The following is a 25,980-nucleotide window of genomic DNA, read 5'->3' as shown; positions in this document are numbered from 1 at the left end:
AAAGAGACAGGTGGAGTGAGAGGGAGAGGGAGTGGTGTGTGTGTGTGTGTGTGTGAGAGAGAGAGAGAGAGAGAGAGACCCAATCTGCTGATTCATTTCCCAAATTCCCATAGTGCTGAGACTGGGCTGGGCTAATGTCAGGAGCTAGGGATACAATCCTGGTCTCCCAAGTGACTGGCAGGGACCCAGCCACTTAAGCAATCTCAGAATCTGGGTGAGGAACCCAGGAACTCTGATATGGGACATAAGCATCTTAACTAACCACTAAGTTAACTGTCTACCCCTCTTAATAGTTTTAGAACAGTGATTATTTGTTTATTTTTTAACAAATAAAAGTTGTATATATTTACCATGTGTAACACTACATTTTCAAAAATGTGTACATTGTGGAATGTCCACAATGAACTAATTAATATATGCATCACCTCATATACTTATGTGTGTATGAAAAACTCATAATCTATCGTTAACAATTTTCAATCATTTGATACATTATTATTAACTATAGTCATTGTTGTAAAAATGGATCTCTTGTACTTATTCTTCCCGTCTAAAGGAAATTTTGTATGCTTTGCCCAACATCTCCCCAACTCCACAGCACCACCAGACCCTGGTGGCCATCATTCTTCTTTCTGCTTTTTGAGTTCAGCTTTTTGATGCCACAGATAAGTGGCATCATTCAATAGTAGTGAATTACACTAATGTGTGATCAGTCTCATCTGACTTCCTCATCCCAGCATCTTCCTTTCTGATGCTCCCACTTTGGAGACATCCCAGTTTAGTACTTGACTTTCCAGGAATGAACTCTTTCAAATAGAACACACTGGTTTTAAATATGTCCCAGGGGTTTCATTAATTATGTTGTGAAATTCTGCAGGATTCCCTACTGAGCATTATTTGTATTTTGAAGATACAGTGTAACATGTTTATAAATCATTACATCATTATTAAAACTGGGGAATTAGAGTTCAATATACTCTCCCAAGAAAATCACTAGAGTTTCTGAGTGCACACGTTTTTATTAAATCCATGAAAAGTGACAAAAACCAGGGATGTTTCATCATGATATTTTATTATGGGTGTCTGTAAGAAAAAGAAAAGATCAAACCACATACAAGCTTACAAAATTAGAGTTCAAAACATTCTTTGTGTTATTGTGACAAGAGCAGGCCCATAATCTGCTTTTACTTGTGGACTTTCCCAGGATGGAGGGAGAGAATCCCCTGTGGCATGTCAATTAATCTTCCTGCTAGGAGACAAAGACACTGTGCATTTATGTTTTGAATGCAAGCCAACATTTCTGGCTTAGTTTTAAAAGTGAAAGTACATTAGCACCATAACGTGTGTTTTTAAAGCCTTCTAAAGTATTAGTAATCTTCTCCAGCAATGAGAAGAAAAGAGAGAAGCACCTTTAAAAGCAGTTGATACCCAAAATTCAAATAAATGTGGCTCTAAGATTCTTTCTTTAAATTCCACTACACTCTAGTTTTTACCAATAGTCCGTGGAATTAATCAATGAAATTGTTAAATTTTGTCAGCTTACATGAATTTTTTGCTTGGGTAGGACTCGTAGAATTTATGTATATTTCTGACCAGTTGAGGTAGTTGAAATAGGGAGGTCATTCCTAATTTCATTTTTGACTGTTTCAGAAAGAAAGGTTGGTCTAAGATTCAAACAATGTAACACAATGTTATTGTAAGAGTGTTGAAGTTTATTTATTATAGCACCATTGAGACATTTTGAAATTGGAATTGGTAAAAAAATAAAACAAAAAAACATTTGAAATGTGTTTGGTGGAACAGCAAAAATCAGAAAAGTATCCTTTTTTTGTCTAATTATTTTTCCAAAATTTTGGAAATAAATAACAGAAATTTAGCTGGTCACTTGTACTGGTTGACAAGATTAGAACAAAAGGAACACATATAAAATGTGCAATTTTCTGCTGGGGCTTCAGAAAGAGGTTGGTTTACAAAAAGCAAACAGGGCCAACGTCCGCACCAAATTCTTGATCAGGACCACCAATATCATAGGGTGCAATATCTATAATGGGTAGTCTCACAGCCTTGCGTGTTCTATATTCAAAGACTGTTTTGCTCCATTCCCCAGTATGTTTCTGAAAAAGAGAAATAATAAGTAAGTAAGTGATCATGATTACAATTCCTCCAACCAATCAATTGCCCGTTCTCATGGGATCTCTTAGTAGGCCATGTCATCTTGTGCACACAAGACATTTGCTCTGCTTCAGAGCTGTAATCCTCTTAGTTGATAAATCATATTCCTAACCCAAACCTTTGGGAGGCCTCATAGTAAAGTTGGTAGGGGGATCACCATAGGAGAGCCCGTTGTTAGGAGGTCTGATTTTGGTCATTGCTACCAGGTACACAGTTGGCTTACTAAAAAATAGACAGGCCACTCACAACGGAATTTGCTAGTATTAGAAGTGAGTTCTCTATTTTCCCCCACCAACTAAAATAACAAAGGACAGATTTGAAGTTAACATTTAAAACTTTAAAAAAACCAAAGATTTTTAGAGAGAATTCATATAACACATGCAGAATATACAATTATCATCATTCTACAGTAACTAATAAAGTTTATGTTATAGATTAGTTTAAATTTCTATCATTTCAACTGGTTTTTATTTGGGGGGCAAAAAGATCTAGTCACTTTTTGTGATACTTGACATTCCCTGCGATCAATCAGTAGATACAATTCACAACAAAGGCTATTTTTGTTCACCCTATTAATTTTATTGCTTCTTTTCAAAATAACATGGTTAAACTAGAAATGCTTGGCATATGATTTCCTATGTTTATAAAAATGTAACTTACAGAGCAGCCATCCTCCAGAACTGTGTATGTGAATTTGCTGTTTCCTTCTGCCTTGAATTCTCCTTCATTTGATCCCATCAGCTTCAGGGCTTTCTTTACATTCCCACTGGCCTGATCCATGTAAGCAATGCTATTCTTGCAGTGATAGGTGATGTTCTGGGAGGCCCGGCTGGATAGCAGTCGGAGGAATGCCAGTTGTACATCAAGGACGTCTTCAGGAAGTTCAGGATCACCATAGCTAAACTGTAATAGGGAACACGGAAAACTGCTCCAGCTTTCTAGTTTCCACTGCATGTAAGATATTCACAAGGCATTGCTACGGGCATTGTAGCACAGGCTGTTCATATACTTCATGAATATTTTACATATGAATCTATTTTATTACATGTCAGAGCAAAAAAAGATCTTAAGAAGTACAGATGTTTGCATGCAAAGTACTTCAATCTGATTTAGTGCTTATTGAGGGGCAACATTAAAAGGATAATCACCTGATTGCCTGAATGTTTAAAATCAATCACTGGAGCTCTTCTATTTGATAATTAACTTAGGTTTGTAATGAAAAGATAGGGGCAATGAAATTTGTCAGGAAAGTAGGGATGACTTATTTTAAAAGGTTATATGCCTTCTCACCTGAAAACCACCATCCATGGACTCTCCAAACCAAACATGTTTCTTCTCAGCACCAGAGTCTGTCCACCACTTCTTACGTGGGATACTCAGAGGATTGGCATTTATGCATGTTTCCCCAGTCTCCATGTTACAGAACACTTTGATAGCATCCAGCTTGCAACCTTGGTTAGGATCCACCCAATATTCTCCTGAGTAGTCACAAAAAAAAAAAAAAAAAAAAAGACAGTGGTGATTGGTTATAAAATCCCGTAGTGAAATGTGGAACAGAATTACTTTGTTTAATTTGTTTCCCTGCTAAAATATTCATACAGTTGGCTGCTAATGTATTTGTATTATATAAATAGCTTGGTGGAAGAACTTTTCTATTGAAGTTACTAAGATAAAAGACTCAGCAGTGACTACAGAAAACACTGAAATAAAATATAACATCTTGATTTTGCATGACGCTTATGTACTAAGCCTAGAGCTTTTGACTAGAATAGAGTATTGCTGAATAGAGTTTTGCTGAAATCTTTAAATTTTAAAAAAAGATGATTAATGCAATTTTGCTTAATAATGTAAGCTTGTTGTCTAACCCGTATTTATGCCAATAGATTTAAGTCTAAAGTCTCCATGACCCATGGTTGTTTTCTATTTTAAATAATTTAGAGACGTTACAGCTATCAAAGGCAATGTTCCATGTCAAGATATTTCAATGATTGAAGTAATTTTTTAAAGAAATAATTAACTGTGTATCTGCAAAACTTTAGACTATCGTAATATTCCATTCTATAGAGTATTTTAAAAATTTCATTTGCTTCTTAATTTAAAAATCAAATATTAGATTTACAGCAATCAATTAAACTGCAATAAATATTCAATGATAAAACTATAGATGCCTGTACCAAATTATATGTGTTTAATCCTGAGACCACAATCATACATTTCACTTTAACAAATAAGTTTATGATAATATTCAGAAACATACCAAATAATAGTTTGCATTAAATTTTCTACAGACTGTGTTTAAATTTTCTATATTTGGAATATTTTTACATCATTTATGCTATGCTATATATCTGCCAATTTTAATTTTTCTTACACTATAATTCATTTTTTATTTAATTAACATTCTTTAAGTAGTAAATTGGCTACAAAATATTTTCTATTCACAGTGGAAGTTTTCTCTTCCTCAAATCCTAGTGGAAGCAGCTTTTCTCTATAATCTTGTCACTGTGAGCATGAAAGATCCCCAACGTACCACTCTTGAGTTCAGGATGGCAGAATTTGAGGTCTCTGCAGTTCCGAGCAGGGTTTTTACGAGAACCATCAGGACTAATGAGGCTTTCGATTTGTCCATTAACAGATTTGAGTGAAGACATAATCTCTTCGGTGTTGATTTTGAAATCCATTGGATCATCCCCATAATATGGGGCAAAACCGCCAGATTTTTCACCGCCAACTCCAGCAATGGCAGCCGCACCACCACAGCAAGGACCGGGGGCACCAGGAGGTCCAGGAGGACCTGGCTGTCCTGGGTGGCCTGGGGAGCCCTAGGATGAGTAAAACATGCATTGGTGAACTGGACTTGTCTGGTTTCCACTAAAAAAAAAAATGCCGCTACTCCAGGAAAATGCATTAAAAACTGGCCACACATCATGTAATCTCAGTGCTTTTGTAGTGAACCAATTTATAATAACTGCAATTAATTACCAAGAAATATTCTTCCTTTGTTAAGAAGCAGTTGTGTTAGAGCACAAATTTTACTATATTATTCTTTCTTTTATATAACTGATATTTGCAAATAGCCCATGAAGCACAAGAAGTAAAATCAGGAAGCTAGATTCTGAGCCCAAATTTTCCATTAAACTAGTACCTTTTGGTTTATGACATTATTTATTAATGTTTCAATTGCCATGTGTCTAACTTGTGGAGATAGTAGTTTTTATTCCATTCACCCCACGAGTTTAGGATAGGAAAATATTAGGAATGATGGTTTGCTGGCAAACTAGGGATTGTGGAAGCTGCTTGAGAAGCCAAATGCTTTATAGCAATGCAAACCATTATGGTTATCATAACTGTGTTACCTCCAGTGTAAGCTTAACACTGGAATGTCCATTTGGCTAACTTGCCAGATGTTATTATGATTCATTCATTAACAGATTTGAGTGAAGACATAAGGTTCACCCACAGTTATCAAACTATAAGCCCACCACTCCATTATAGTGTGATGAAAAAAGTCCTAATATGGTGAACATTTTAAAGTCATTGTTCTATTTCTAAATGAGATAATTGCATTACTGAAGTTACTCTGCCAGTTTAAAACACTGTGCAGTGTTTCTGAACAGTTCAAGATTATAGCGAATCACTTATGTGCAAGTGAGTCTTACCTCTGATCCTCTTTCACCTCGGTTACCTCGAGGCCCTGGTGGTCCAATGGGACCTGGATGTCCACTTGTTCCATCTTTGCCAGGGGGGCCACTAGGTCCAACAGGTCCCTAAAAATCATCGTGATGTCATAATGTGAGAATATCTTCCTGCAGTGCAAACATTTCAAAACTCAGACTTTTCAATAGATGTCTGTACTACTTACTCTGGGGCCTGCAGGTCCTGGACTACCAACTGCACCCTGATGACCAGAAGGACCCTGAACAGAAAGGAAAGAGGAGTGTGACTGAAGACCTTTCAAAGGTTTAGAAAGTACATATTCAAGAGCAAGAAGCATGGGGATCAGGATGAAGCACTGTTTTCTCTTTCCTTAATCTCCCTATGGTTTCTCCCAGCTGTCATTTCAAATAAGCCCTTGAGTTCAAGCTTTTAGAGATGGGGTATTTTCCCTGTTATCTCCAAAATTCACCTCGGTCCTCAATTAAAATGCACCAGAGGGGATTTTCCAACAAAACAAATGCACTTACTGGAGAACCTGGAGGGCCTGGATTACCAGGGAATCCTCGATGTCCTTTGATGCCATTGGCGCCACGTTCACCCGTTTCACCTTTGTCACCACGTGGGCCTTGGGGACCCTGTAGAAACACACTTTACATGAAGGTCATGTACACAAACACATATTGGAAAAATAATGGAGTTTATAATAAATCTATTCTCTGACAGCCTAGATTTCTAAATTAGCTGGATATGCTAACTGACAGACACTTCATATAAAGGATAACACTAATTTTTTGAGATTATTTAAATTTGGGACTGATAATGGCATGGGATTCTAATAATTGATGCTGATAGCCCTAGTCCCAAAGAACTCTCAGGACATGGATTGCTTTCTGTACTATAAAAGGACAGTTACTATTTACTGTATAGTTCTATACTTTAAATGTTTTCTTCTTGAACGTACCAGAAAACTGAGTGTTTCCTATGTTGCAGAAGGAGTTAGAAGAAAACAAAAAACAGACAAATAAACAAAACAAAACTTACAGGAGCACCACGGGCACCAGCAGGACCAGGAGCACCGGAAGGACCAGCAGGGCCCTAAATGAAAATACACGGATGAGCAAACCATCATGAGGTTGCTATATTCATTGCTACAATTTTTAAAATGAATAACTCCATATGCATACTATTATTGGAAGTTAATATTGTTTTCTCCTTTAAAGTCCATTCCCTGTTTATAGCTTTACTGGCCAACTAAGTAGGGCAACTAGGAACAAGTTCTATTAACTCAGTCTTGCATTTACCCAGAAAATATATAGTTGGTCTGATTAGTATTAATTGGTGTTCTATTAATGAATTTTCCATTGATTACTGCCAGAAATCTCTAGCTTTATCACTACATTTGCCTAAGGAATTACTAACATAAAAGCTCTCAAACAAATGATAACAGATATTTTGGTTGGCAGGTCTGACAACCCATGATCTATCTACAAATCCCTTTATTGAGGGAAATAGATAAGAAAAAAGAGATGGTGTTTCTCAGAACTCACAGTTTCTCCTCGATCACCACTCTTTCCAGCTGGACCAACAGGACCAGGGGGGCCTGGATGACCAGGAGCACCAGGAGCCCCTGGGGAGCCATTTTCACCACGATCACCCTGTAAACAAATTCATATATCCATCACAAATATGATGATCATTTGTTCTAATGACAACAACCTGTCTCACGTGCATTTGTTATACCTTGCCACCAGGAGCTCCATCTCTGCCTGGCTGACCATCTGATCCAGGGTTTCCCTGATTTCAAAAAGAGAGAAAAAAAAATCAAGTTCCTTTGAGTCATCTAAATACCATCTAAGTCATGCCTTCTCTAAAGGGGCTAAACATTGGGTTTTGAAGAGGAGAAATCTTAGCAAATACAGTGGTGTGTAGTTCCTTGAAGGGCATGAAACAGATATACGCTATATCTATGGTATGAAAATTTCATGAGGTAGGAGCAGAAAAGGGCTTAGGTACAAATGTCTCAAATAAAAATAATATTAATTTGAAAATTGAAAAAAATGAGATGTGACTAAGCACAGATAGTTGAATATTTTCACACACACACAAAAAGATGTTAATTGGGACTCTGCCCATCAACTTGTTTCCTTATTTGGTTAGATATCATATTTTCTCCACTAAAATGATTTATTGGGTAAATATTCATAAAAGTGGCTTTCAAGTTGTATTCTATTTTATTCTAAGTCATAATGAAAAAAAATTGTTAACAGAGAAGGAAAGATCTTGGTTGCATGGTCCTATTTATTCTTTTAGATATTAATGCTCAGTCTGACATTAAATAAATGATCCAATTTTACCTGGCTGATTGAAAATGTCCTAAGAATCACTACTTACGTCTCTTCCAGGTTCACCAGCAGTGCCGGCCAGGCCAGGAAGACCTTGGGGTCCAGGAGGCCCACGTTCTCCATTCTGTCCATTAACTCCTGGCTTCCCACTTTCACCCTTTGTGTGAAGCAATGGAAGAAATCTCATTTAAACTTGTGAAATCAATTAAAATTTGTTATATTTACTTCACTGAGGACAATCCTGCATTATTCAGTTTTTATTGACTTTTTTCTTAAAACGATGCCTTCTGTAGGGGAATTATGGGGAAACAAATTTCTTGCATTTTCCAACTTGCTCAATGACTCTGGATGCCAAAGAGCTGAGCAATTACATGGATTATCTCATTCAGAATACATTTTAGTACAAGAGATGTAGGTGTTGTAAGAAAACAATAACGGTGAACTTTCATGAAATCATAGGTTTATGATAACCATTAGAATTAGGTTTTATAAACATTTCTTTGTAACTGAAGAATATACACTTAGTAGGTTTGGCATATAAGTTAAATACTTCAATAGTGAATTTTAATTTCATGACCATTTATATGGTGTTTTGTTGAAATTTTGATATTTGATATGGTTAAGTGATCTCTGAATGCTACTAAGGACGCAAAGTCCACTGAAAGGTGGCTACTCACCTTGACACCCTGAGGGCCAGGGCTTCCCCTAGGACCTGGCATGCCTGGTGGTCCTGCAAGACCCCGAGCTCCTGTAATTCCTGCAAGTCCGAGTGGGCCTGGAGCTCCCTATGGTGACAAATGATGAAGACATAGTTCCTTGTTACTGTGTTTTCCTCTATTAATTTGTGATCAATAATTGAAACAATATTGTCAATCAATATAGCAATGAAGTCACTCACTGGAGGACCCTGGGCGCCAGGGGATCCCTTCTCTCCTGGTTGGCCAGCGTCGCCTTTCGGTCCAGCCACTCCAGGGTTGCCAGGAGCACCGTTGCTACCTGGAGGACCTGGAGGCCCATCCTTGCCTGGACCGCCGCTGGGGCCTGGGGGTCCTGGGTTACCCTACAAAGAATTGTTTTACATTTGAATATTTATAATGGAAAAATGATCTTTTTTCTTATTTTATCTACTTTCAATAATTTTACATGGGACTTAACAGGCAGGTCAGTAGCAATTTGTAAGTTTCTTATGCTATAAATATTTGAATGCTCTTCCTGAAACACAGAATGAGAAAAGACTTTTAAAAATACTTACATTATTGCCAGGAGGACCAGGAAGACCACGTGCACCAGGGAAGCCAGCAGCACCCTATGAAATGATCATTTATTTTTGAATTTCAAAAGTAGAGCGAGTATCTACACTGTATACAAAGAGTAGGCAAAGCCATACATCAGCATCCTATCTCGTAGACATTTATGGCTTGTTTTTCCCCCTTAGGATTTTTCATATAATTCAAATATGGGTGAGTGATTATAATTTTTCAACTTTGTTTTAGCTCTCATTTCTTGAAAACAGTTTTTACATAGCAAGACAGGAAGGAATGTTTTTCAATAATAGTGCAGAGAATAGTAGTTAGAGGGTTAGTACTTACTGGGCCACCAGGGCTGCCACGTTCGCCTTTGACACCTTGAGGACCAGGAGGACCCTATGTGAAACGGAGGGGGGAAGGTCTTATGAGGACAGCACTGAAATCAAAATGTGAGAGAAGTGTTGCATCATAGGAAAACAATAACTCTATGAAGAGGTGAAAAGAACTTGAGTGAGGCCATATCTAGACTGCTGGAGCCAAGATTTAAACTTAAAACTATATTTCCACAAAGATTAAACTCTTGCCATCAGAACGTGCTATCTTAGTATGAAATATCAAATTAATAATAAACTACATTTGCAAAAATTAAAGAACTAGAAGGAAAGGATGAATGAGGGGGGTTGAAGGAGGGAGAGAAATATGATTTAAAATAATAATAATAAACTACATGTTTTCCATGGTGGGGGTGGAGACTAGAAAGAAAGAGAGAGAGAAAAAGAGAGAAAGAGGAAGGAGAGAGAGATGGAAACTTACAGCAGGCCCAGAACCTCCAGGGGGTCCGGCAATACCAGGAGGACCGCCTTCACCCTTTTCACCGGGAGCACCTCTTTCTCCTTTAGCACCAGGCTCACCATTCTGTCCCTATATGAAGAAACAACCACCTGTCACCCGACATGCTTTACAACAGGCTTGGTTTATCACTGTCTCTTTTCAGAATATAGAATTTTTCAGATTGAAAGACTTTGAAATAATATAGGAAAGATCTCTGAAAACATGACTGCAAGGTCAGTAAAGGCATTTTCATGAGAGAAGACAATCAAGGAAATATACAGTGTATATAATTTGCCACTAGAGAGAGAGTTTCTCCAAGGATTGTGCATCTCGAAATGAAGCTTTGAGAAAGATTGAGTTTAGAGTAAATTTTAATTAGTATCATCTTACAGTGAAAGATCTTAGAAATATTTAGAGTATCTATGGTGTATTTTAGCCTAATCATGCAGGTAGAGAGGAAGGACTGGCATTTTTATTTCAGCCTTTAAAAAGGAGGAGTGGGAGTAGTACAACAAAAATAAAAATAAAATAAGTAACATAACACAACAAGGAATGGAGGATTGAGGCTGGATTAGAACCCAAGTTTGCCTTGCACTTCTGATTTTTTTTTTTTTTTTTTAGCAAGGTGTTGATTCTGAGTGACTAAATATTCATACTTACAGGAGCACCAGGGAAGCCAGCAGGTCCTGGAGGCCCGTGTTCACCTCTCTCTCCCTGAAGAGAAAAATATCCCTGTTAGTCGCAATGGAGACACCTTCCCATAGGCGGCACACCTTTTCAGAGATAGACACCAGAAACTAACGAGTTTAATTTCTGAAAATTTTTCTATTTCTAAAAAAAGTCATTGATGCATTACTAAGAAGAAAACAGTGAAATATTTAAAATATTTTATTATATAATTTCAAAAGTGTATTTTAAAATATAGTGAAAGGTTAATTGAAAAATTATGTAATTAGTTTATTAAAAAATGATTTACTATATAGCTGTCTGTGGTCCCAAACCCTGAAGGCAGAGAATTTCAGATTTATAAGGACTCTTAGGCAAAGATCTTGTAGATTTAAGAAGTATTAACTTACAAACCTAGAAGCATTCATGGATTTCAAAAATTTTGCTCCAATATAAGGTTATATTTTAATTTAATTTTCATGAGCATGTTTGAAGTAACTTCAGGTATTGTTTGTATCATTTTTACATTTTTTCCAGAGCTATTTAGAAAAGGTCATGATTTAAAATTGTCTCTTGTGAATTTTAAATTTAATAAATTTTGCATTCCTTTGCGTTTCATATGTTGTGAGTGATAGAACTCTAAAATTGAGATTTGGAGCACCTGGGGCCAAATTGCTAAGGATAGCATGAAGAGATTGTGTCTGAGTGGGTCTAAAATATGCTGCAAATGTCTTTAGCACTTACAGGGCCACCACGAGGTCCAGCTATGCCTGGAAGTCCAGGAGCACCACCTTCACCCTGTAAAAAGGGAAAACAAACAATATGGCCACTGTTCTTTATCCAAGGTCAAAGATACTTTATTTTTTTGCCCAAGTAGGGTTAAGTGTTACCTTATCTCCAGGTTGGCCAGCTGGGCCAGGGGGACCAATGGGACCAGCAGGACCCTAAAGAAAATATAAATATATTTTTAAATTTTGAAGATGAATTCATTACTATCATTCATTTCCTAAACTCGAAATGTAATTTCTCTTGTGGTATGTGCTTTACTCAATGTGTGATACTGAAGAGTTTAGTAAATGCAAGTTTCCCTGAGGATTGCTCTAGAAGACAGTAAGATTCAACAGCAGTTCATTGATTCATTGTTTTTCATCTCTATTGTGGAAGATAAATAGGATGAGCTATAGGACATCATAGTAACAATCTTTGAAAATTAAAGTATGGTCCTTTATTCAACTGCTTGATAATTTAAAATTTTTAATTTATTTACTGAAATATTATACAATACATTTTTCAAATTGGAATTTGCAAATACTAGTTTACTTGCTTTACTTATATTACACAACTGAAGTATTATATATCTTTAACAATGAATGAGGTCTCCTTTATTAAAAGGGAAGTATTTATGAGTTATGAAAACTACAGGAACTATAGTATCTATGAAATGACAATTATGGTTATCTGTTGCAGTCCTATTAGAAGATGTTTGAGAGTAGGAATAGGATTGGTTATGGTATTTTTTTTGTTGTTAATTTTTATTATACAGTAATTATGGATTCACAGGAGATTGCAAAGAAGTTTACAGGGACATTCTGGGCTCCTTTCCCTATGTAAACAATCTCAGGCAACCATTGCACAACATCCATACCAAGAAACTGATGTTACAACCCTTACTTAGTTACTCAGATTTCACCAGTTGTATTCGACTCAATTGTGTGTCTATGGGTTTGTATGTAGCTTTATATAATTTTATCACACCTGCAACCTTGTATGAACACCTAACTCCTGAAAACCACTAATCTGCTCTAAATCACTGAATTGATACTACCTATAAATATCGTCAGAATGGAATCATGCTGGATGTATCTTCTGAAATTGACTTTCCTTTACTCATTTTGATGTCTCTGAGATGTGTATAGGTTGTTGTGTGTATTGATAATCTATTCCTTTTTATTGTTGCATAGTATTACATAGTGCTACCACAGGATTCCAATGTTTTGTAAAATCAAAAGTTTCTTAGTGAGTAGTATTGGTTATCTTGGATTTTAGTGACTCATTATGACTTTAGAATGAGTTTTTTTTTTTTTAATTTCCATTCCTTTCAGATAGTGGAAGATATAAACTGGGAATTTAAACAGTCAAGGCATTTGGTAGGTAAAGTATGATCTAATTTTTCATAAGTAGTTTTTGAAAAGAAAAAATAACAGCTATGCAAAGGACAGTCTCACAGCAGCTGTGGGTGAGGGCCAGCTACCCGAATCTGAATACTTACTCTTGGACCATCTTTCCCGGGAGCTCCATCAGCCCCTGCGCCACCGGGTTCACCCTGTCAAATAAAAGTCAACGTCAGCGAATGAGAAGTGTCCTCAGTGAAAATCTGCCAAGAAAAGGGGCAAACCTTAGGGTTTTCTGTTTCTGGGGGTATATATTAGGAATTGGGAATCTATCTCAAATTCCACCTACCTTCAAATAATAACATTAATTTTAAAAATAGGTTACATTCCAGTTGTGTTGCTTTCCATTAACTCAGAAATATCTATTTTATTTCAGAATCAAGAGCAAAGAAGTTAGCACCTTGTCACCCTTTGGACCGGGACTTCCAGGACCACCTCTTTCTCCAGGCATCCCTTGCAGACCAGGAGTACCAGAAGCACCAGGTGGCCCAGGGGGACCAGCAGGGCCCTAAAATCGGGAGAGAGATAATGAATGCTAAGATGGAAATGGAATGTTTTTCTAAAATGTAAGTGAAATGAATACTCTGGGGTTACCTTTCCTCCTTCGGGACCAGGGGGACCAGCACCACCTCTAAGACCTGGAGTCCCTGCCAGACCAGGGGGTCCACGTTCACCTGGGGCACCAGCATCACCCTGTCACAGGAAAATGTGTATCAGAATACTCAAGTCTAGAAATGAATCCAAATATCTTACATAATGTTACTTTAGGTGTATGGTGTTCCATTTATATTTGTTAACAACTTGGAAATTTTTATAGTTAGAAAAAAATGTGGAAATATAGAAAAACTGTGTGGAAACTGGAAATTTTAGGGTACAAGCATGAAGTAGAGATACTTAATTCATGAAAATATAAGCTTTCTTGAAACATACATTATCATTATTTTATTCACAAGGCAAATTTTCTAAGTTCTTCTAGCTAAATGCTTCTATATACAATCAATATATTGTCAGTATTTCCCTTTTGAAATTTCAAGTCCATGATTGATTCTGTAGGTGCTTATTAACATTAAAAGAATTGAATTTTCCTTATAAAACAAACTTTACATATTGGAAATGTTCTGAGTTTCTTTAAGTATTTTCACCAAACATTCATGAAATTGCTCTTCTGAAAAAATAAAATTTTGGCAGAGTACACTGGAAATGTATTACTAACCAATTGTTTTAGAAAATACTGAAGAAATCAGGGAATGAATTGAGATATTACCTTGCCTCCTGGGGCTCCAGGTGCACCAGCATCTCCCTTTGGGCCCTAAGAGATTGGCATTGTATAGTTGGGTCAATATCAATATGTATTATAAAGTAAAAGCAAAATATACATTTGACCTGTTGTTATAGTGTACACATTTTCAAATCCTGAAGCTATGCAATCTTTCTTAAGTTCTATTATCTTATGGTAAAATCCAAACCCTTTATGTGTTAATTGCTTTTTCTATAATTTCTCTTTTTTATAATTAACATTTCAAGACATAATATTAAGACAGACACCATAGCATACAAAATGAAAATATTAGTAGTTGAGAAATAATACTATTTATCCTTTTGTTTTCCATGATTTCAAAAGTGAAATGCAACTTACTGCTTCACCGGGCTTTCCATTTTCTCCTGGAGGACCACTGGTACCAGGTAAACCCTATAAAGAGCCATATTTGCATATGTAATCACATCAAGCACTGCTTTCAGAAAAGCTTCTCACATATGAATATGTTTCTGCAAGGTAAGCCAAAAATGGTCCAATGGTCTGTTTCAAGGTAGAAAATTCACTGACAGAAATGTGATAATCCTATCTTATAAATCCAAATTCCTCTATCATCAATTCTACTTCTGCATGTAATTATAGCAATGAGCATGGTGATATGGAGTTAGTTACATTATACATGTATATTACACAGAAAAATGAGAAGAATTATATAGAACTCTATGAGTTGAATTAGTTCTCTTCTAAGAAGGACATGTTTATAACTGATGGGAGCAAAGGAAGGAGAGAGGGTAGGGTAGAAACTATCGTTATGCTCTTAAAATTATATATATGTAATGCCTGAAATTGGTTCCCTTTATATAAATTTTTAAAAAGTTAAAAAAAAGACAATAGAGAGAACAATATTCTTATTCTGGACTAGAGATGGAAGATACGCCTATGGGAGACAGACCTACAAATTAAGCTTCAGATGAATTGCAATTGTGTAGGATCCATTCAAATTTGAACAAACTATGAAGAATACAGCTATGAATAGGAAATACAGAATTGTCTGCTAAAAGTAAGTTCTCAAATACATTTAAGTACAAATTCTTACTTGTAATCCTTGTGGACCAGGGGGTCCTGTGTCTCCCTTGTCACCAGATGGTCCCTATGTAGAGAAATACAATGGTACACTCCATTACAAAACGCCCTTGCAATTTTTAGCCAATCCATTGCTTAACTTTAAAGCAATGATGTGAGCTTTGGAAGATACACAAAGCAGACTTATAAGATATATAGTTTATTTAGAGTTGTTATCATTTAACTAGTTAACCAGAGAAGCAAGTTTCCTAATTGCTTTGGTGAACTATAACAACACAGTCACAGAGTACATAATTTCCAAAGCCTTGCCCCTCTCCCCTCCACCCTCTTCCAACTCCACTTCATATGAGTGAACTTACAGTGGGTCCTGGGGGACCCTGGGGTCCAGTTTCACCATTCTTTCCAGGAGGACCCTAAAAAAGAAAAGTTACAAAAACTGGTGTAAGAAAGATAAGACAGTCATGAAGTTGGATATTCACGCATCTATGAGAAGTCTAGAAGCAAGTAGATGAAATCTACATACCGGAAGGCCAGGTCCTCCAGGCCCTCCTCGTTCTCCGTTCTTGCCAGGTGCACCCTAAAGAAGAAATGGCTAGTGTTTACTAGTTCTCAAAAGGAAATCACTAGTCATATGGTGCTCTCTGATTTTTGATCTGTCTCCTCCACATGCGCACACACACATACAAACATACACAAAATCATACTCAGTTGTATATTTGGTTCCCTTCCTGTATGCTACAGGATTTTCATACATTCTTTCACACTTTGACAAGGAGACTGAGTTTTGACCATTTCTGCATTTCCAAGTGGAAACTGGAAGATCTTCTGTGCAAATTTACTGACGAAATCAATGAGGAAACTCACATCATTTCCTTTAGGACCGGGGAAGCCCATGACACCGGGTTGACCTCGGGGACCGGATGGGCCAGGGGGACCTGGGCGACCACTGTCTCCTTGACTTCCCTAATGAAAAGAAAATTGTATTGAAAAGGTTTGATAAAGATATGATCAAAGCCTTCTCTCTTTATTTAGTTATCCATGTGCATGCAATCTATTTTGTTTTACTAAGCTTGTAAAAAGAGATTTTTGAAAGGTACATACAGGAGGTCCTGGTTTCCCATCATTGCCTGGTCCTCCTGGGCTTCCGGGCATACCCTGAATTAAAGAAGTCATTAGTCAGGTGATTCAAAATTAAGATATTCAAAAATACATCATATGCTATTTGTACAATTTTGAAATGTCCTCTTATATATATAGCCTTATATTTTTACACCTGTTTTTTTCTGTCTGTAAAGCATCTTAGTCAAGTGTTGTATTTTCTTTTCTTCCTGCATTTAACCTTGACCAAGTTTTCCTAACATCATTTTGTTCTGCTTTGAGTCTTACAAAAGCTGTAGTGCAGTTTAAGTTGTCTTTGATCTGCCTCCATGTGTCTTCCCTTTTTTATCACCAAAATAAAGCAAATGTATGTTTCTCTGTACCCTCATTCCTGGACTTCCAGGGGCGCCGTCTCGGCCAGGTTCTCCAGCCACTCCTCTGGGCCCAGCGGGACCTGGACCACCACGCTCCCCAGCAGGACCCTAAGGAGTCAAATAAGTCAATTAGTATTTAAAACAGCCTTTATTGACATAGATGTCAGCAATATTTAGGTTACAAATAGAGATCTTCAATTGACTTCTCAATGGGAGTTGGCATGTTGTTGACATTCTCTATACACAATTACAATGATCTTAGCTGGCATTGCCAAGCCAAAGAATTTTTGAAGCAACTAGGATGACTACTACTTGCTTAAAAGAAATTTAGTGGACTTAGAATCAATTTTGTACATCTAAAGTCAAATATCTTTGATGATATAAAATCCTATTTGCATATTACTTTAAAATTTTCAAAGAGCTTTCAGGAGTTTCAGTCTATATTATTTTAGCAATGATGCTGTATTGAAAGATTCCCAATTAATAGATATGTTAAAGGATTCTCCCAGGGTTAGGTGACTTGCTTTACAGAGCTAGGAATGTGGCAGAGCAGGGGCTAAAATCATTATTTGACGTTGGGAATTATTTTTTTTTAACTTCCATGTGTTTCAGATATTTAGTTTTTTATCACGGGGAAACTGTATAAAAAGATATATCTATTTGTAGTACTGTTATTACTTTTGAAAAATAGAAAGTTGAATTATTTACCTTTTCTCCTGGAGTGCCACTTGGTCCAGCAGGTCCTCGGAATCCAGGGGCACCCTGGAAATAAAGAGAGCCAAATACTTCAGTCCAAAGGATTAATTCTTGAGTGGCAATGTAGATGTTCTTGTGTTATAAAACGCTAAAATGCTTTAGATGTGGGATGAGTAACTCCACTGAATGTGAGGTTTCATGGGAATGACAGTGCTGTGGCTTTTCTGTTCGATGTCCCACAGGAAACATACCCTTTCTCCCGCAGCTCCCGGAAGTCCATTGGCGCCAGGTTCTCCAGGTGAGCCGTCTTTGCCATCTTCTCCTTTAGCCCCTGGAATACCTGGAGAACCGGCTTCACCCTAAAACATGATGGCAAAGTACAGGAATTATGACTGAGTTTAGTTACCAAAGTTGTACCTATTTATTATTTTTGCATTTTTCTAAGAAATGACCATATCCATTGTGTTAACACTTACACGTTCACCACGTGGCCCTGGCTCTCCTTTGGCACCGTTCTTACCAGGTTCACCCTAAAGTGAAACAAATTTGTTTTTTAAGAACAGGGAGGATTCGACTAATAAAACAATTACCCAAAAGACAGTTAAGGGGCCTGAGCTGTGGCACAACGGGTTAAAGCCCTGGCCTGCAGCTCTAGCATCCTATATGGGCACCAGTTCAAGTCCTGGTTGCTCCACTTCTGATCCAGTTCCTTGCTAATGCACCTGGGAAGCAGTAGAATATGGCCCAAGTTCTTGGGCCCCCGCACCCATATGAGAGACCTGGAAGAAGCTCCTGGCTCCTGGCTTCAGAACAGCCCAGCTCTGGCCATTGTGGCCATTTAGGGAGTGAACCAGCAGATAGAAGACTTCTCCCTCTCTCTCTGTCTCTACCTCTCTCTGTAACTCTTTCAAAAAATTAAAATAAATAATTTTTTTTAAAAATGAAAGAAACATAACCAACTAGAAAAAGTATCATCAAAAAACGAATAAAAAACATAATTCAGCCCTAAGACCATAAACTAAATTTAAATAAATTTAAATAAATAGGGCAAAAATATTGATATTTTTGTTGTGGGTTTAAAGCCACACCATCTAGATTGGAAAGAAGAAGTAAAGGCAACTTACAGCAGCACCTCGCTGGCCAGGAATACCGTTAGTACCAGGTGGTCCAGGAGGACCCCGGGCTCCCATGAGTCCAGGAGCTCCAGGAATGCCAGCAGGACCCTACGAGCAACCAGAAGGAGATAGGTATGAGCCCGACTCAAACTTTCTTTTCTGAATATCTCATTTAAACGTCACAAATATATGTCTATGCACAATGCAATAGAGACCGATATGAGGTGGCTGAAGTGGGGGTGAGGTGTGGGCTCAGCTTACCATTTCACCTTTGCCGCCAGGACTACCATTGTTCCCAGGAGGGCCCTAGTGTACAAAGAAGGGAGCACATTAGTAATAATGCAAAGGGTGTGTGTACATTGAAACTGTTTCTTTTTAAAATAAATTAATTGATGGGAATAATGCATTGTACGGATGAAGTGATTCATCTAATTATAACACAGCATATAAAATGCAGGCAAAAGTTACCATTATTCAAATAACAAGATAGTATAGGACTTCTGCAAACTTAAATAATTCTCTGAATTTTTCTGATCAGTGATTAGTTTGGTGCACATTCCTCCAGGTACCACACAACTTTCCTATCCATTGCCTACTTTTTATTCTGTATATAGAAACATAAAATTGATGAATTCTAGAATACAGCAATCCTCGAAAACTACCATTTTCTCTACTAATTAATTCAGTATTTATCACAGTGGGGTGCTTGTAGAGCACTGAGCAACATCTTTTTTAAAGAAGCAATTTTAACTGAGGGCAACTTTGAAACACACACATTCCTGGAGTAAGTGCTGCAGCCCTGCACCTCAATGGTCGTTTTATTACTTACAGGAGGACCTTGAGCACCAGCATGTCCCTGAGGTCCAGGCTCTCCTCTTTGTCCAGGGGAGCCATTTGAACCAGGGGACCCTGCAGGTCCAACTTCACCCTGAAAAATAAAATCCAAAATAATTGATTTTCATTGCAACTTTTAATCACTTAGCCAGTTCACCCTGTTTATCCCTATTTCTCTATGGCTGAAGTAGTATGGCTGTCTAATGACACAAAAGAAAAGAGAGAGAGAGCAGAGAGAGAGAAAGGGCAGAAGGAAGGAAGGAAAATAAAGAAAAGGAAGACAAAGAAAATCACGAAGGCAGAGAAAAATGGAGAATATATGTATGAGAGAGGATGTCAGAAGAGATATCTGAACGATTGAATGTCAGCGATGAACTCTTTTAGATTTCAGAATAAGGTTTTAAATATATGTATAGATAAAAAATGCCATTTGGCTTATATAGAAGAATCATTTCTGAGAAGCAGATCAACAATTTTCTGATGTCTTCAAGATGTGTACCTTAGCACCAGGGGATCCAGGGAATCCTGCTGTTCCAGGAGGACCAGGTGGGCCCTGCAAAAATTAAGTAGTATTTCAAGGGTGCGTATTCAAACAAATGAAATTTATTATTACTAGTAAATAATACATGAGCCTCTGCTCGCAGCACCAGCATCCCATATGGACACCGGTTCGAGTCCCGGCTGCTCCTCTTCTAATCCAGTTCTCTGCTGTGGCCCAGGAAGGCAGTGGAGGATGGCCCAAGTGCTTGTCCCTGCACCCACATGGAAGACCCGGAAGAAGCTCTTGGCTCCTGGCTTCGGATCGGCCCAGCTCCAGCCATTGAGGCCATTTGGGGAGTGAACCAGTGGATTGAAGACCTTTCTTTCTGTCTCTTGCTCTCACTGTCTATAACTCTACCTCTCAAATAAATTACAAAAAAATAGTCTTCAGTGTTCACGTGTGAATATCATGCAAAAAAGCAATATGATAAAATGAGGAAAGAGTAAAACCTGAAGTTAGAAAATAAGAGTTTCCCCTTACTTCTAACGTGAATTCCGGGCCTTTGTTCAGATTATTTATTCCTGAACTTTTGTACTCTCATTTATACAACGGAGATAACATTTGGGTCTATTTTGTAGGATTTTTTTTTCAGATGTTATAGCTAGTATTAGGTATTAACTAACATCGTAAGCACCATATACATGTTAGGACTTGGTCAATTATATAAAAGTTTAAGAACCGAGGTTTGCTTATTGGTTCAGTGTTACTTTCTGAGTAAAGCTGAATATGGGTCTACAACAGCATTAAATTGAAAAGAAATCATAAGTATAGTTAACTAGAAAGAAGATAATGCATGCTTTATCTTTATAATATAAATATATAATATTAAAAAAGTACAGTCCATAATCTTTCATTTCCCTGAAAACAAATTAGGGTTAGATGCAAAGTCACTCACTGGTTGTCCGTCGCTACCTCGAGCACCATCGTTACCTCGAGCCCCCTGAAAAGAGAAGTTTGTCTCATAAATATTTTTACTTCTGAAAGTCTGGTTGAAAGAAAATTTTGACAAAAATTCTGCTGTAGTTGAGTTTTTCTTAGATACTAGTTACCCATTTTTAGTTCATTTGTTAAATACTCTGATATATGGGCCCAGTGTTGTGGCATAGTGGGTAAAGTTGCTACCTGCAACCAATGCATCCTATATAAGGGCTCTGGTTAGAGTGCCAGCTGTGCCAGTTCTGATCCAGCTCCCTGCTAATCTCCTGGGAAAAGCAGTGGAAGATGGCCCAAGTGTTTGGGCCTCTGCACCCATGTGGCAGACCTAGATGAGGCTCCTGGCTCCTGGCTTCAGACTGGCCCAGCCCTGCTTGTTGCAGCCATTTGGGGATTGAACCAGTGGAGGAAAGAGTCTCTCTCTCTCTCTCTCTCTCTCTCTCTCTCTCTCTTTCATGCTGAGCTTTAAAATGCATACATAAATAAATCTTTAGATAAAACAGACAGCAACTGTAAAATTCCTGGTTGTTTCCCTATAATTACAGTGAAAACACTTGTGAGGTGACTTCGAATATAATTTTGTAGGAGGAACATCATCCTGCAAGCCTGAAAACACTCACTCAGGCACTTTTCTGTCACTGAGCTGTAGGTGTGTGGGATGGGGACAGTACTCACTGCAGCTCCAGGAAGTCCTGGCCGTCCTCTTTCACCAGGAGCACCTCTTGGGCCCTAGAGAAGAAAGTTTAAGTATTGTTTCATGTTAAACTTGACATTTAAGGACATTTGGAGGGGGATCAAAACAAGTTTTGGTTTTGGGGAGCTCAATAGCAAAACTGAACATTCTATGATAAGAGTGATAATTACCATTGGTCCAGGGGCTCCATTTTCACCAGGAAGACCATTTTCACCCTAGAAACATACAACATTTGTTACTATTTTATCTGGTAAGATAATTCTGTACATTTTTAGAACCAGTGTATTAGGGAAATTACCATGGGAATCAATTATACCTAATTTAACAATATCAGATTTCTGTTAGCATTTTATTTGATTTATCAGAAATCTAAAAATTTGACTATCAAATGGAAGTAATTGTTAGGTTTTACTACGATAGTCAAGCATTTGTAATTCAGCCTCCTTATGTTAGAAGTTTTCACGGAAATTTTAATACTTCAATTGGTTATCATATGTACATTAGTATGTAAAATTCAGGTAAATGTTACAAAAAATTAAGCTTCATAAAATAAATCTTAAACATAGATTTAAAAATTCAGTGAGTTTACTGGTGAAAATATGATATTCTGTGGCTAACCTTTAATCCAGGAGCACCTGTTTCACCCTTTTCTCCATTTCGTCCATCGAAGCCCTATGAAATATATGAATAGCACAAATATTAAAATCTATTAATAATCTTATATAGTTACTTAACTTTACACTGAATCTTTATAGCTTTTACTGCATAGCAATATTTGAAATGTTAGTGTAAACAATACACAACTCTTCTAATTGGGTTGAGATATTCCACACTGATTTTACAGAAAAAAGCTGAACCAACTTAGAAGTGTAATTCAGTCTATTTAGAAAGTTGTCTTAACTGTGGAGTAGCAAACCTAGGTTTCATTTCTCTTATGCTGAGAAATTTTGGATTCAGGTGGGTTGAATCTAATGTTTTGCAAAACAGAGTTGTTTGATTCAACCTATAGATCATTGAATAAGGCAATGAATAATATATAGTAAATATTTTCACTTTTCTTCTGACAGTGATTGTAAGAAAATTAAATTATGCTTTCCTGAGACTTTCCATACACTTAAAATTGGCTCAATTATTTGGTACAAAATAACCATTTTACTCAAAAAATAGGATTGTTAGGCATTTAAAATAAATCAAATCCAGCTGTCAGAAGCAACCACATTTTCGTAATATTAAATTGTCCAATAAAGTTGGGTAGAGAAGTAAACATAGACAAAATGGAAGGGTTTGTAGGCAAATTAGAAACTCGACTCACTCTGTGTCCTTTCATACCAGGGAAGCCAGGCATACCAGCAGGACCTTTGATACCCTAAAAATTATGAATGCAAAGATGTAATGAGCCTTCAGATAGAATAATAACCTACCAGGAAAACACCTTCTATTATTAAGCTGATTGCAATTAAATTATAGAGTAATATAAGTTTAGACAATCTTGATTACTCCAGTTGGTTGCTTAGCTGAAGACTTACTGGAGGTCCAGGCAATCCTCTCTCCCCAGGTCTTCCAGGTCGTCCTGATTCTCCCTAGGTAGAGATAAGGAATACACAGGTACTCATGTAGAAGAAAATATACAGTAACCCAATGAGTGAATTGTTCACTTTGCATTTTTCCTACACAGGACACACTAAAATGGTTTAAGATCAACTTTATTAGTAAAAGGAATGAGGAGGGCTTCTCTTACTTTAAAAATGATAACTTACAAAAAGATAGCACAGATATGTCTCATCACTTAACTAAGGTCCTTCTTCAACTCAGTAAGAGGAATTTGCCTCTGGAATTTAATTGGTAAAGGAGGACTACCATAATATTAAAAGGGTTTATAAATTCTCAAGTTCATGAAGTACTGATACCAAAATCTTTATTGCAGGAGACTGAAGAAAATTATTTCTCCTCTAGATAAATGTGTATTCACTGGCTGGGTCTTCTCAACAGTCCAAATAACATTTAGGGGTACTCAGCAAATGGTATGGATAACCAAGCAAGTACAATGTAGTAATCAACTATTAGTTTGAGCTGAAGTGTTGAAATCAACTTTTGAATAACATTTTCCCTCTGATGTTATGGCATAGATCATATTGTGTTTAGAATATTATGTTGAATTTTGGTGTATCCTCATTTAGTCCTTGAAAACTTACATCTTTTCCAGCAGGACCAGATGGACCGATAGCACCAGGAGGTCCTGGAGGACCCTGAAAATAAGGAAATAACAAGCATATTGTAAATTTAATCTGCTACAGTTTATTATTATAGATTATGTGTATTTCAGGAAGCAACCTTCTTTTAAATGTTTTTATTGTATCTCATCTTGAACATATTTGCTGAATTACTATTATACATCTATTATATCACTTTTTACTATAATTTATTAGCCTATTTTAATGAAAATGAGAACATCAAGTATCTACATTTTATACACATGTGTGTATATATAAATTCAGGTGGAATTTTATATTTTTAAGATATTGAATATGCTACCTAAACATAAAGATATTTCTAAATATTTAATTAAAATAACCATCTTCATTTTTTACACAGCATATTCTAGGATATTGTATCAGACTATGCTCATTTCTACTAAATATATATCTATATGACATATGTAGTCTCTATTCATATATATTTATATAAAGAGAATAGATATAAGGATTAATAAGTGGTTTTAATAAAATATTATTTCTATTTGTTAGAGGATTTGTGTCAACTTTAGGAAGTAGACTATTATGTTGGCTAACTAATGAGGGGATACCTATAGTTACTGTTTCTAAAGTACCTAAGTTATGCAAAGAATTCAAAAGATATCAATTCTGGATATTCATATTTTGTTGGGTAAGTAGCTTGCAAATATTTTCTTCCATTCTATCAGATGTCTCTTTACTCTACTGATTGTTTACTTTGCTGTGTAGAAGCTTCTGAGTTTGATAGAAGCCAGTGTCTTTAGCTTCCTTTTTGTTGTCTGTGCCTTGGGAGTCTTACACAAGTGATCACATACATCAATATCTTTCAGTGTTTCCCCTACATTTTCTTCCAGCAGTTTCATATTCTTAGGTCTTAAATGTATGTCTTTTATCCATCTTGAGTTGAGTTTTGTATATGGTAAGAGGTAATATATATCCAGTTTTGTCAGCACTATTTATTGAAGATACTATTCTTTCTCCCATGTATGTTCTGGTCATTTTTCTCAAATATCAATTGACTGTATGTACATAGATTAATTTCTGGCCTCTCTATTCTGTTACATTGATCTATGTGTCAATTATATTCAGAATTTGTAGGCACTCAAAAACTCAACAAGAACAAAAAACCGAGCAATCCAGTTTCAGAAATGGGGAAATTATGTGAACAGACTTCTCAAAAGAAGAAATAAATATGCCCCCAAAATACATGGAAACAATGCTCAATATCACCAGCCATCAGAGAAATGAAGTTCAACACCACAATGAGATATCACTTCACTCCTGTCAGAATGGTTATTATCCAAAACAGTGAATGACAATTGCTGGTGAATATATGGATAAAGGGGAACTCATGTACTGTTGGTGGGAATGTCAATTAGTGCAGCCACTGTGGAGAACAGTATGAAGTTTCCTAAATAACTAGAAATAGACTTGTCACATGATCCAGCAATGCTACTATCGGGTAGATACCCAAAATTCATGAACTCATTGTATCAGAGAAACACTTTCTCCAGCATGTTTATAGCAACACTGTTCATAATAGTAAACATATGGAATCAACAAAGGTATCCATTATTAGATAAATGAATAAAAATGTGATTTTATATATATATATGTATATTCCATTGTGTGTATATATATGTATATATATGATGGAATATTATTCAGCTATAAAAAAGAAGGAAATTCTATCTTTTGAAGCTGATTTTGATCTGAAAAACAGTATGTTGAGTGAAATAAGCCAGACAGAAAAGGACAAATACCACATGCTCTCTCATATGTGGGAGCTAACATAAAAGAAAGAAAAAAAATAAATGCCTTTGTATATCAGTTTTGAAATACGAAATACAATGTTTTGTCAAAATTTGTTTTAAATATTTGTCAACTAAATGCTTAGAAAGTATATACCAGTATAGTTATAATGATTTTTTAATATTTTTAAATTTCCTTTGTATGAGTTGAACATTGTTTTACTGTTTATAGTCCTTGTCTGTATTTCTATTGGACCATGGTCTTTTTACTTTTTCTGTTGAACTTTTT

General features: G+C 36.6%; 1 protein-coding gene across 1 annotated transcript in view; it reads right to left on the bottom strand.

Annotated features, from left to right (window-relative positions):
* Nucleotides 1–1,691: 1,691 nt before the first annotated feature.
* Nucleotides 1,692–25,980, bottom strand: part of COL3A1 (collagen type III alpha 1 chain) — a 40,263-nt gene continuing 15,974 nt past the window's right edge. The window contains exons 8-51 of the mRNA XM_062188994.1: nucleotides 23,902–23,955; nucleotides 23,236–23,289; nucleotides 23,022–23,075; nucleotides 22,328–22,381; nucleotides 21,880–21,924; nucleotides 21,691–21,744; nucleotides 20,978–21,022; nucleotides 20,041–20,094; nucleotides 19,537–19,635; nucleotides 18,969–19,013; nucleotides 18,717–18,815; nucleotides 18,069–18,122; nucleotides 17,844–17,951; nucleotides 17,605–17,658; nucleotides 16,906–17,004; nucleotides 16,526–16,579; nucleotides 16,289–16,387; nucleotides 15,948–16,001; nucleotides 15,784–15,837; nucleotides 15,438–15,491; nucleotides 14,723–14,776; nucleotides 14,351–14,395; nucleotides 13,681–13,779; nucleotides 13,487–13,594; nucleotides 13,185–13,238; nucleotides 11,806–11,859; nucleotides 11,660–11,713; nucleotides 10,910–10,963; nucleotides 10,232–10,339; nucleotides 9,761–9,814; nucleotides 9,424–9,477; nucleotides 9,070–9,231; nucleotides 8,849–8,956; nucleotides 8,221–8,328; nucleotides 7,570–7,623; nucleotides 7,377–7,484; nucleotides 6,871–6,924; nucleotides 6,357–6,464; nucleotides 6,035–6,088; nucleotides 5,832–5,939; nucleotides 4,703–4,994; nucleotides 3,463–3,650; nucleotides 2,833–3,075; nucleotides 1,692–2,114 (exon numbers count right to left, since the gene is read on the bottom strand). Of these exons, the coding sequence (XP_062044978.1) occupies nucleotides 1,968–2,114; nucleotides 2,833–3,075; nucleotides 3,463–3,650; nucleotides 4,703–4,994; nucleotides 5,832–5,939; nucleotides 6,035–6,088; nucleotides 6,357–6,464; nucleotides 6,871–6,924; nucleotides 7,377–7,484; nucleotides 7,570–7,623; nucleotides 8,221–8,328; nucleotides 8,849–8,956; nucleotides 9,070–9,231; nucleotides 9,424–9,477; nucleotides 9,761–9,814; nucleotides 10,232–10,339; nucleotides 10,910–10,963; nucleotides 11,660–11,713; nucleotides 11,806–11,859; nucleotides 13,185–13,238; nucleotides 13,487–13,594; nucleotides 13,681–13,779; nucleotides 14,351–14,395; nucleotides 14,723–14,776; nucleotides 15,438–15,491; nucleotides 15,784–15,837; nucleotides 15,948–16,001; nucleotides 16,289–16,387; nucleotides 16,526–16,579; nucleotides 16,906–17,004; nucleotides 17,605–17,658; nucleotides 17,844–17,951; nucleotides 18,069–18,122; nucleotides 18,717–18,815; nucleotides 18,969–19,013; nucleotides 19,537–19,635; nucleotides 20,041–20,094; nucleotides 20,978–21,022; nucleotides 21,691–21,744; nucleotides 21,880–21,924; nucleotides 22,328–22,381; nucleotides 23,022–23,075; nucleotides 23,236–23,289; nucleotides 23,902–23,955 (3,759 nt within the window). The 3' untranslated portion in view covers nucleotides 1,692–1,967. The remainder of the gene's footprint in view (nucleotides 2,115–2,832; nucleotides 3,076–3,462; nucleotides 3,651–4,702; nucleotides 4,995–5,831; nucleotides 5,940–6,034; nucleotides 6,089–6,356; nucleotides 6,465–6,870; nucleotides 6,925–7,376; nucleotides 7,485–7,569; nucleotides 7,624–8,220; nucleotides 8,329–8,848; nucleotides 8,957–9,069; nucleotides 9,232–9,423; nucleotides 9,478–9,760; nucleotides 9,815–10,231; nucleotides 10,340–10,909; nucleotides 10,964–11,659; nucleotides 11,714–11,805; nucleotides 11,860–13,184; nucleotides 13,239–13,486; nucleotides 13,595–13,680; nucleotides 13,780–14,350; nucleotides 14,396–14,722; nucleotides 14,777–15,437; nucleotides 15,492–15,783; nucleotides 15,838–15,947; nucleotides 16,002–16,288; nucleotides 16,388–16,525; nucleotides 16,580–16,905; nucleotides 17,005–17,604; nucleotides 17,659–17,843; nucleotides 17,952–18,068; nucleotides 18,123–18,716; nucleotides 18,816–18,968; nucleotides 19,014–19,536; nucleotides 19,636–20,040; nucleotides 20,095–20,977; nucleotides 21,023–21,690; nucleotides 21,745–21,879; nucleotides 21,925–22,327; nucleotides 22,382–23,021; nucleotides 23,076–23,235; nucleotides 23,290–23,901; nucleotides 23,956–25,980) is intronic.

Source organism: Lepus europaeus, chromosome 1 (assembly GCF_033115175.1).
Source record: "Lepus europaeus isolate LE1 chromosome 1, mLepTim1.pri, whole genome shotgun sequence".
NCBI lineage: Eukaryota > Metazoa > Chordata > Mammalia > Lagomorpha > Leporidae > Lepus > Lepus europaeus.
The sequence above is the reverse complement of the archived record's forward strand: the minus strand, read 5'-3'. Positions and strand labels throughout refer to the sequence as shown.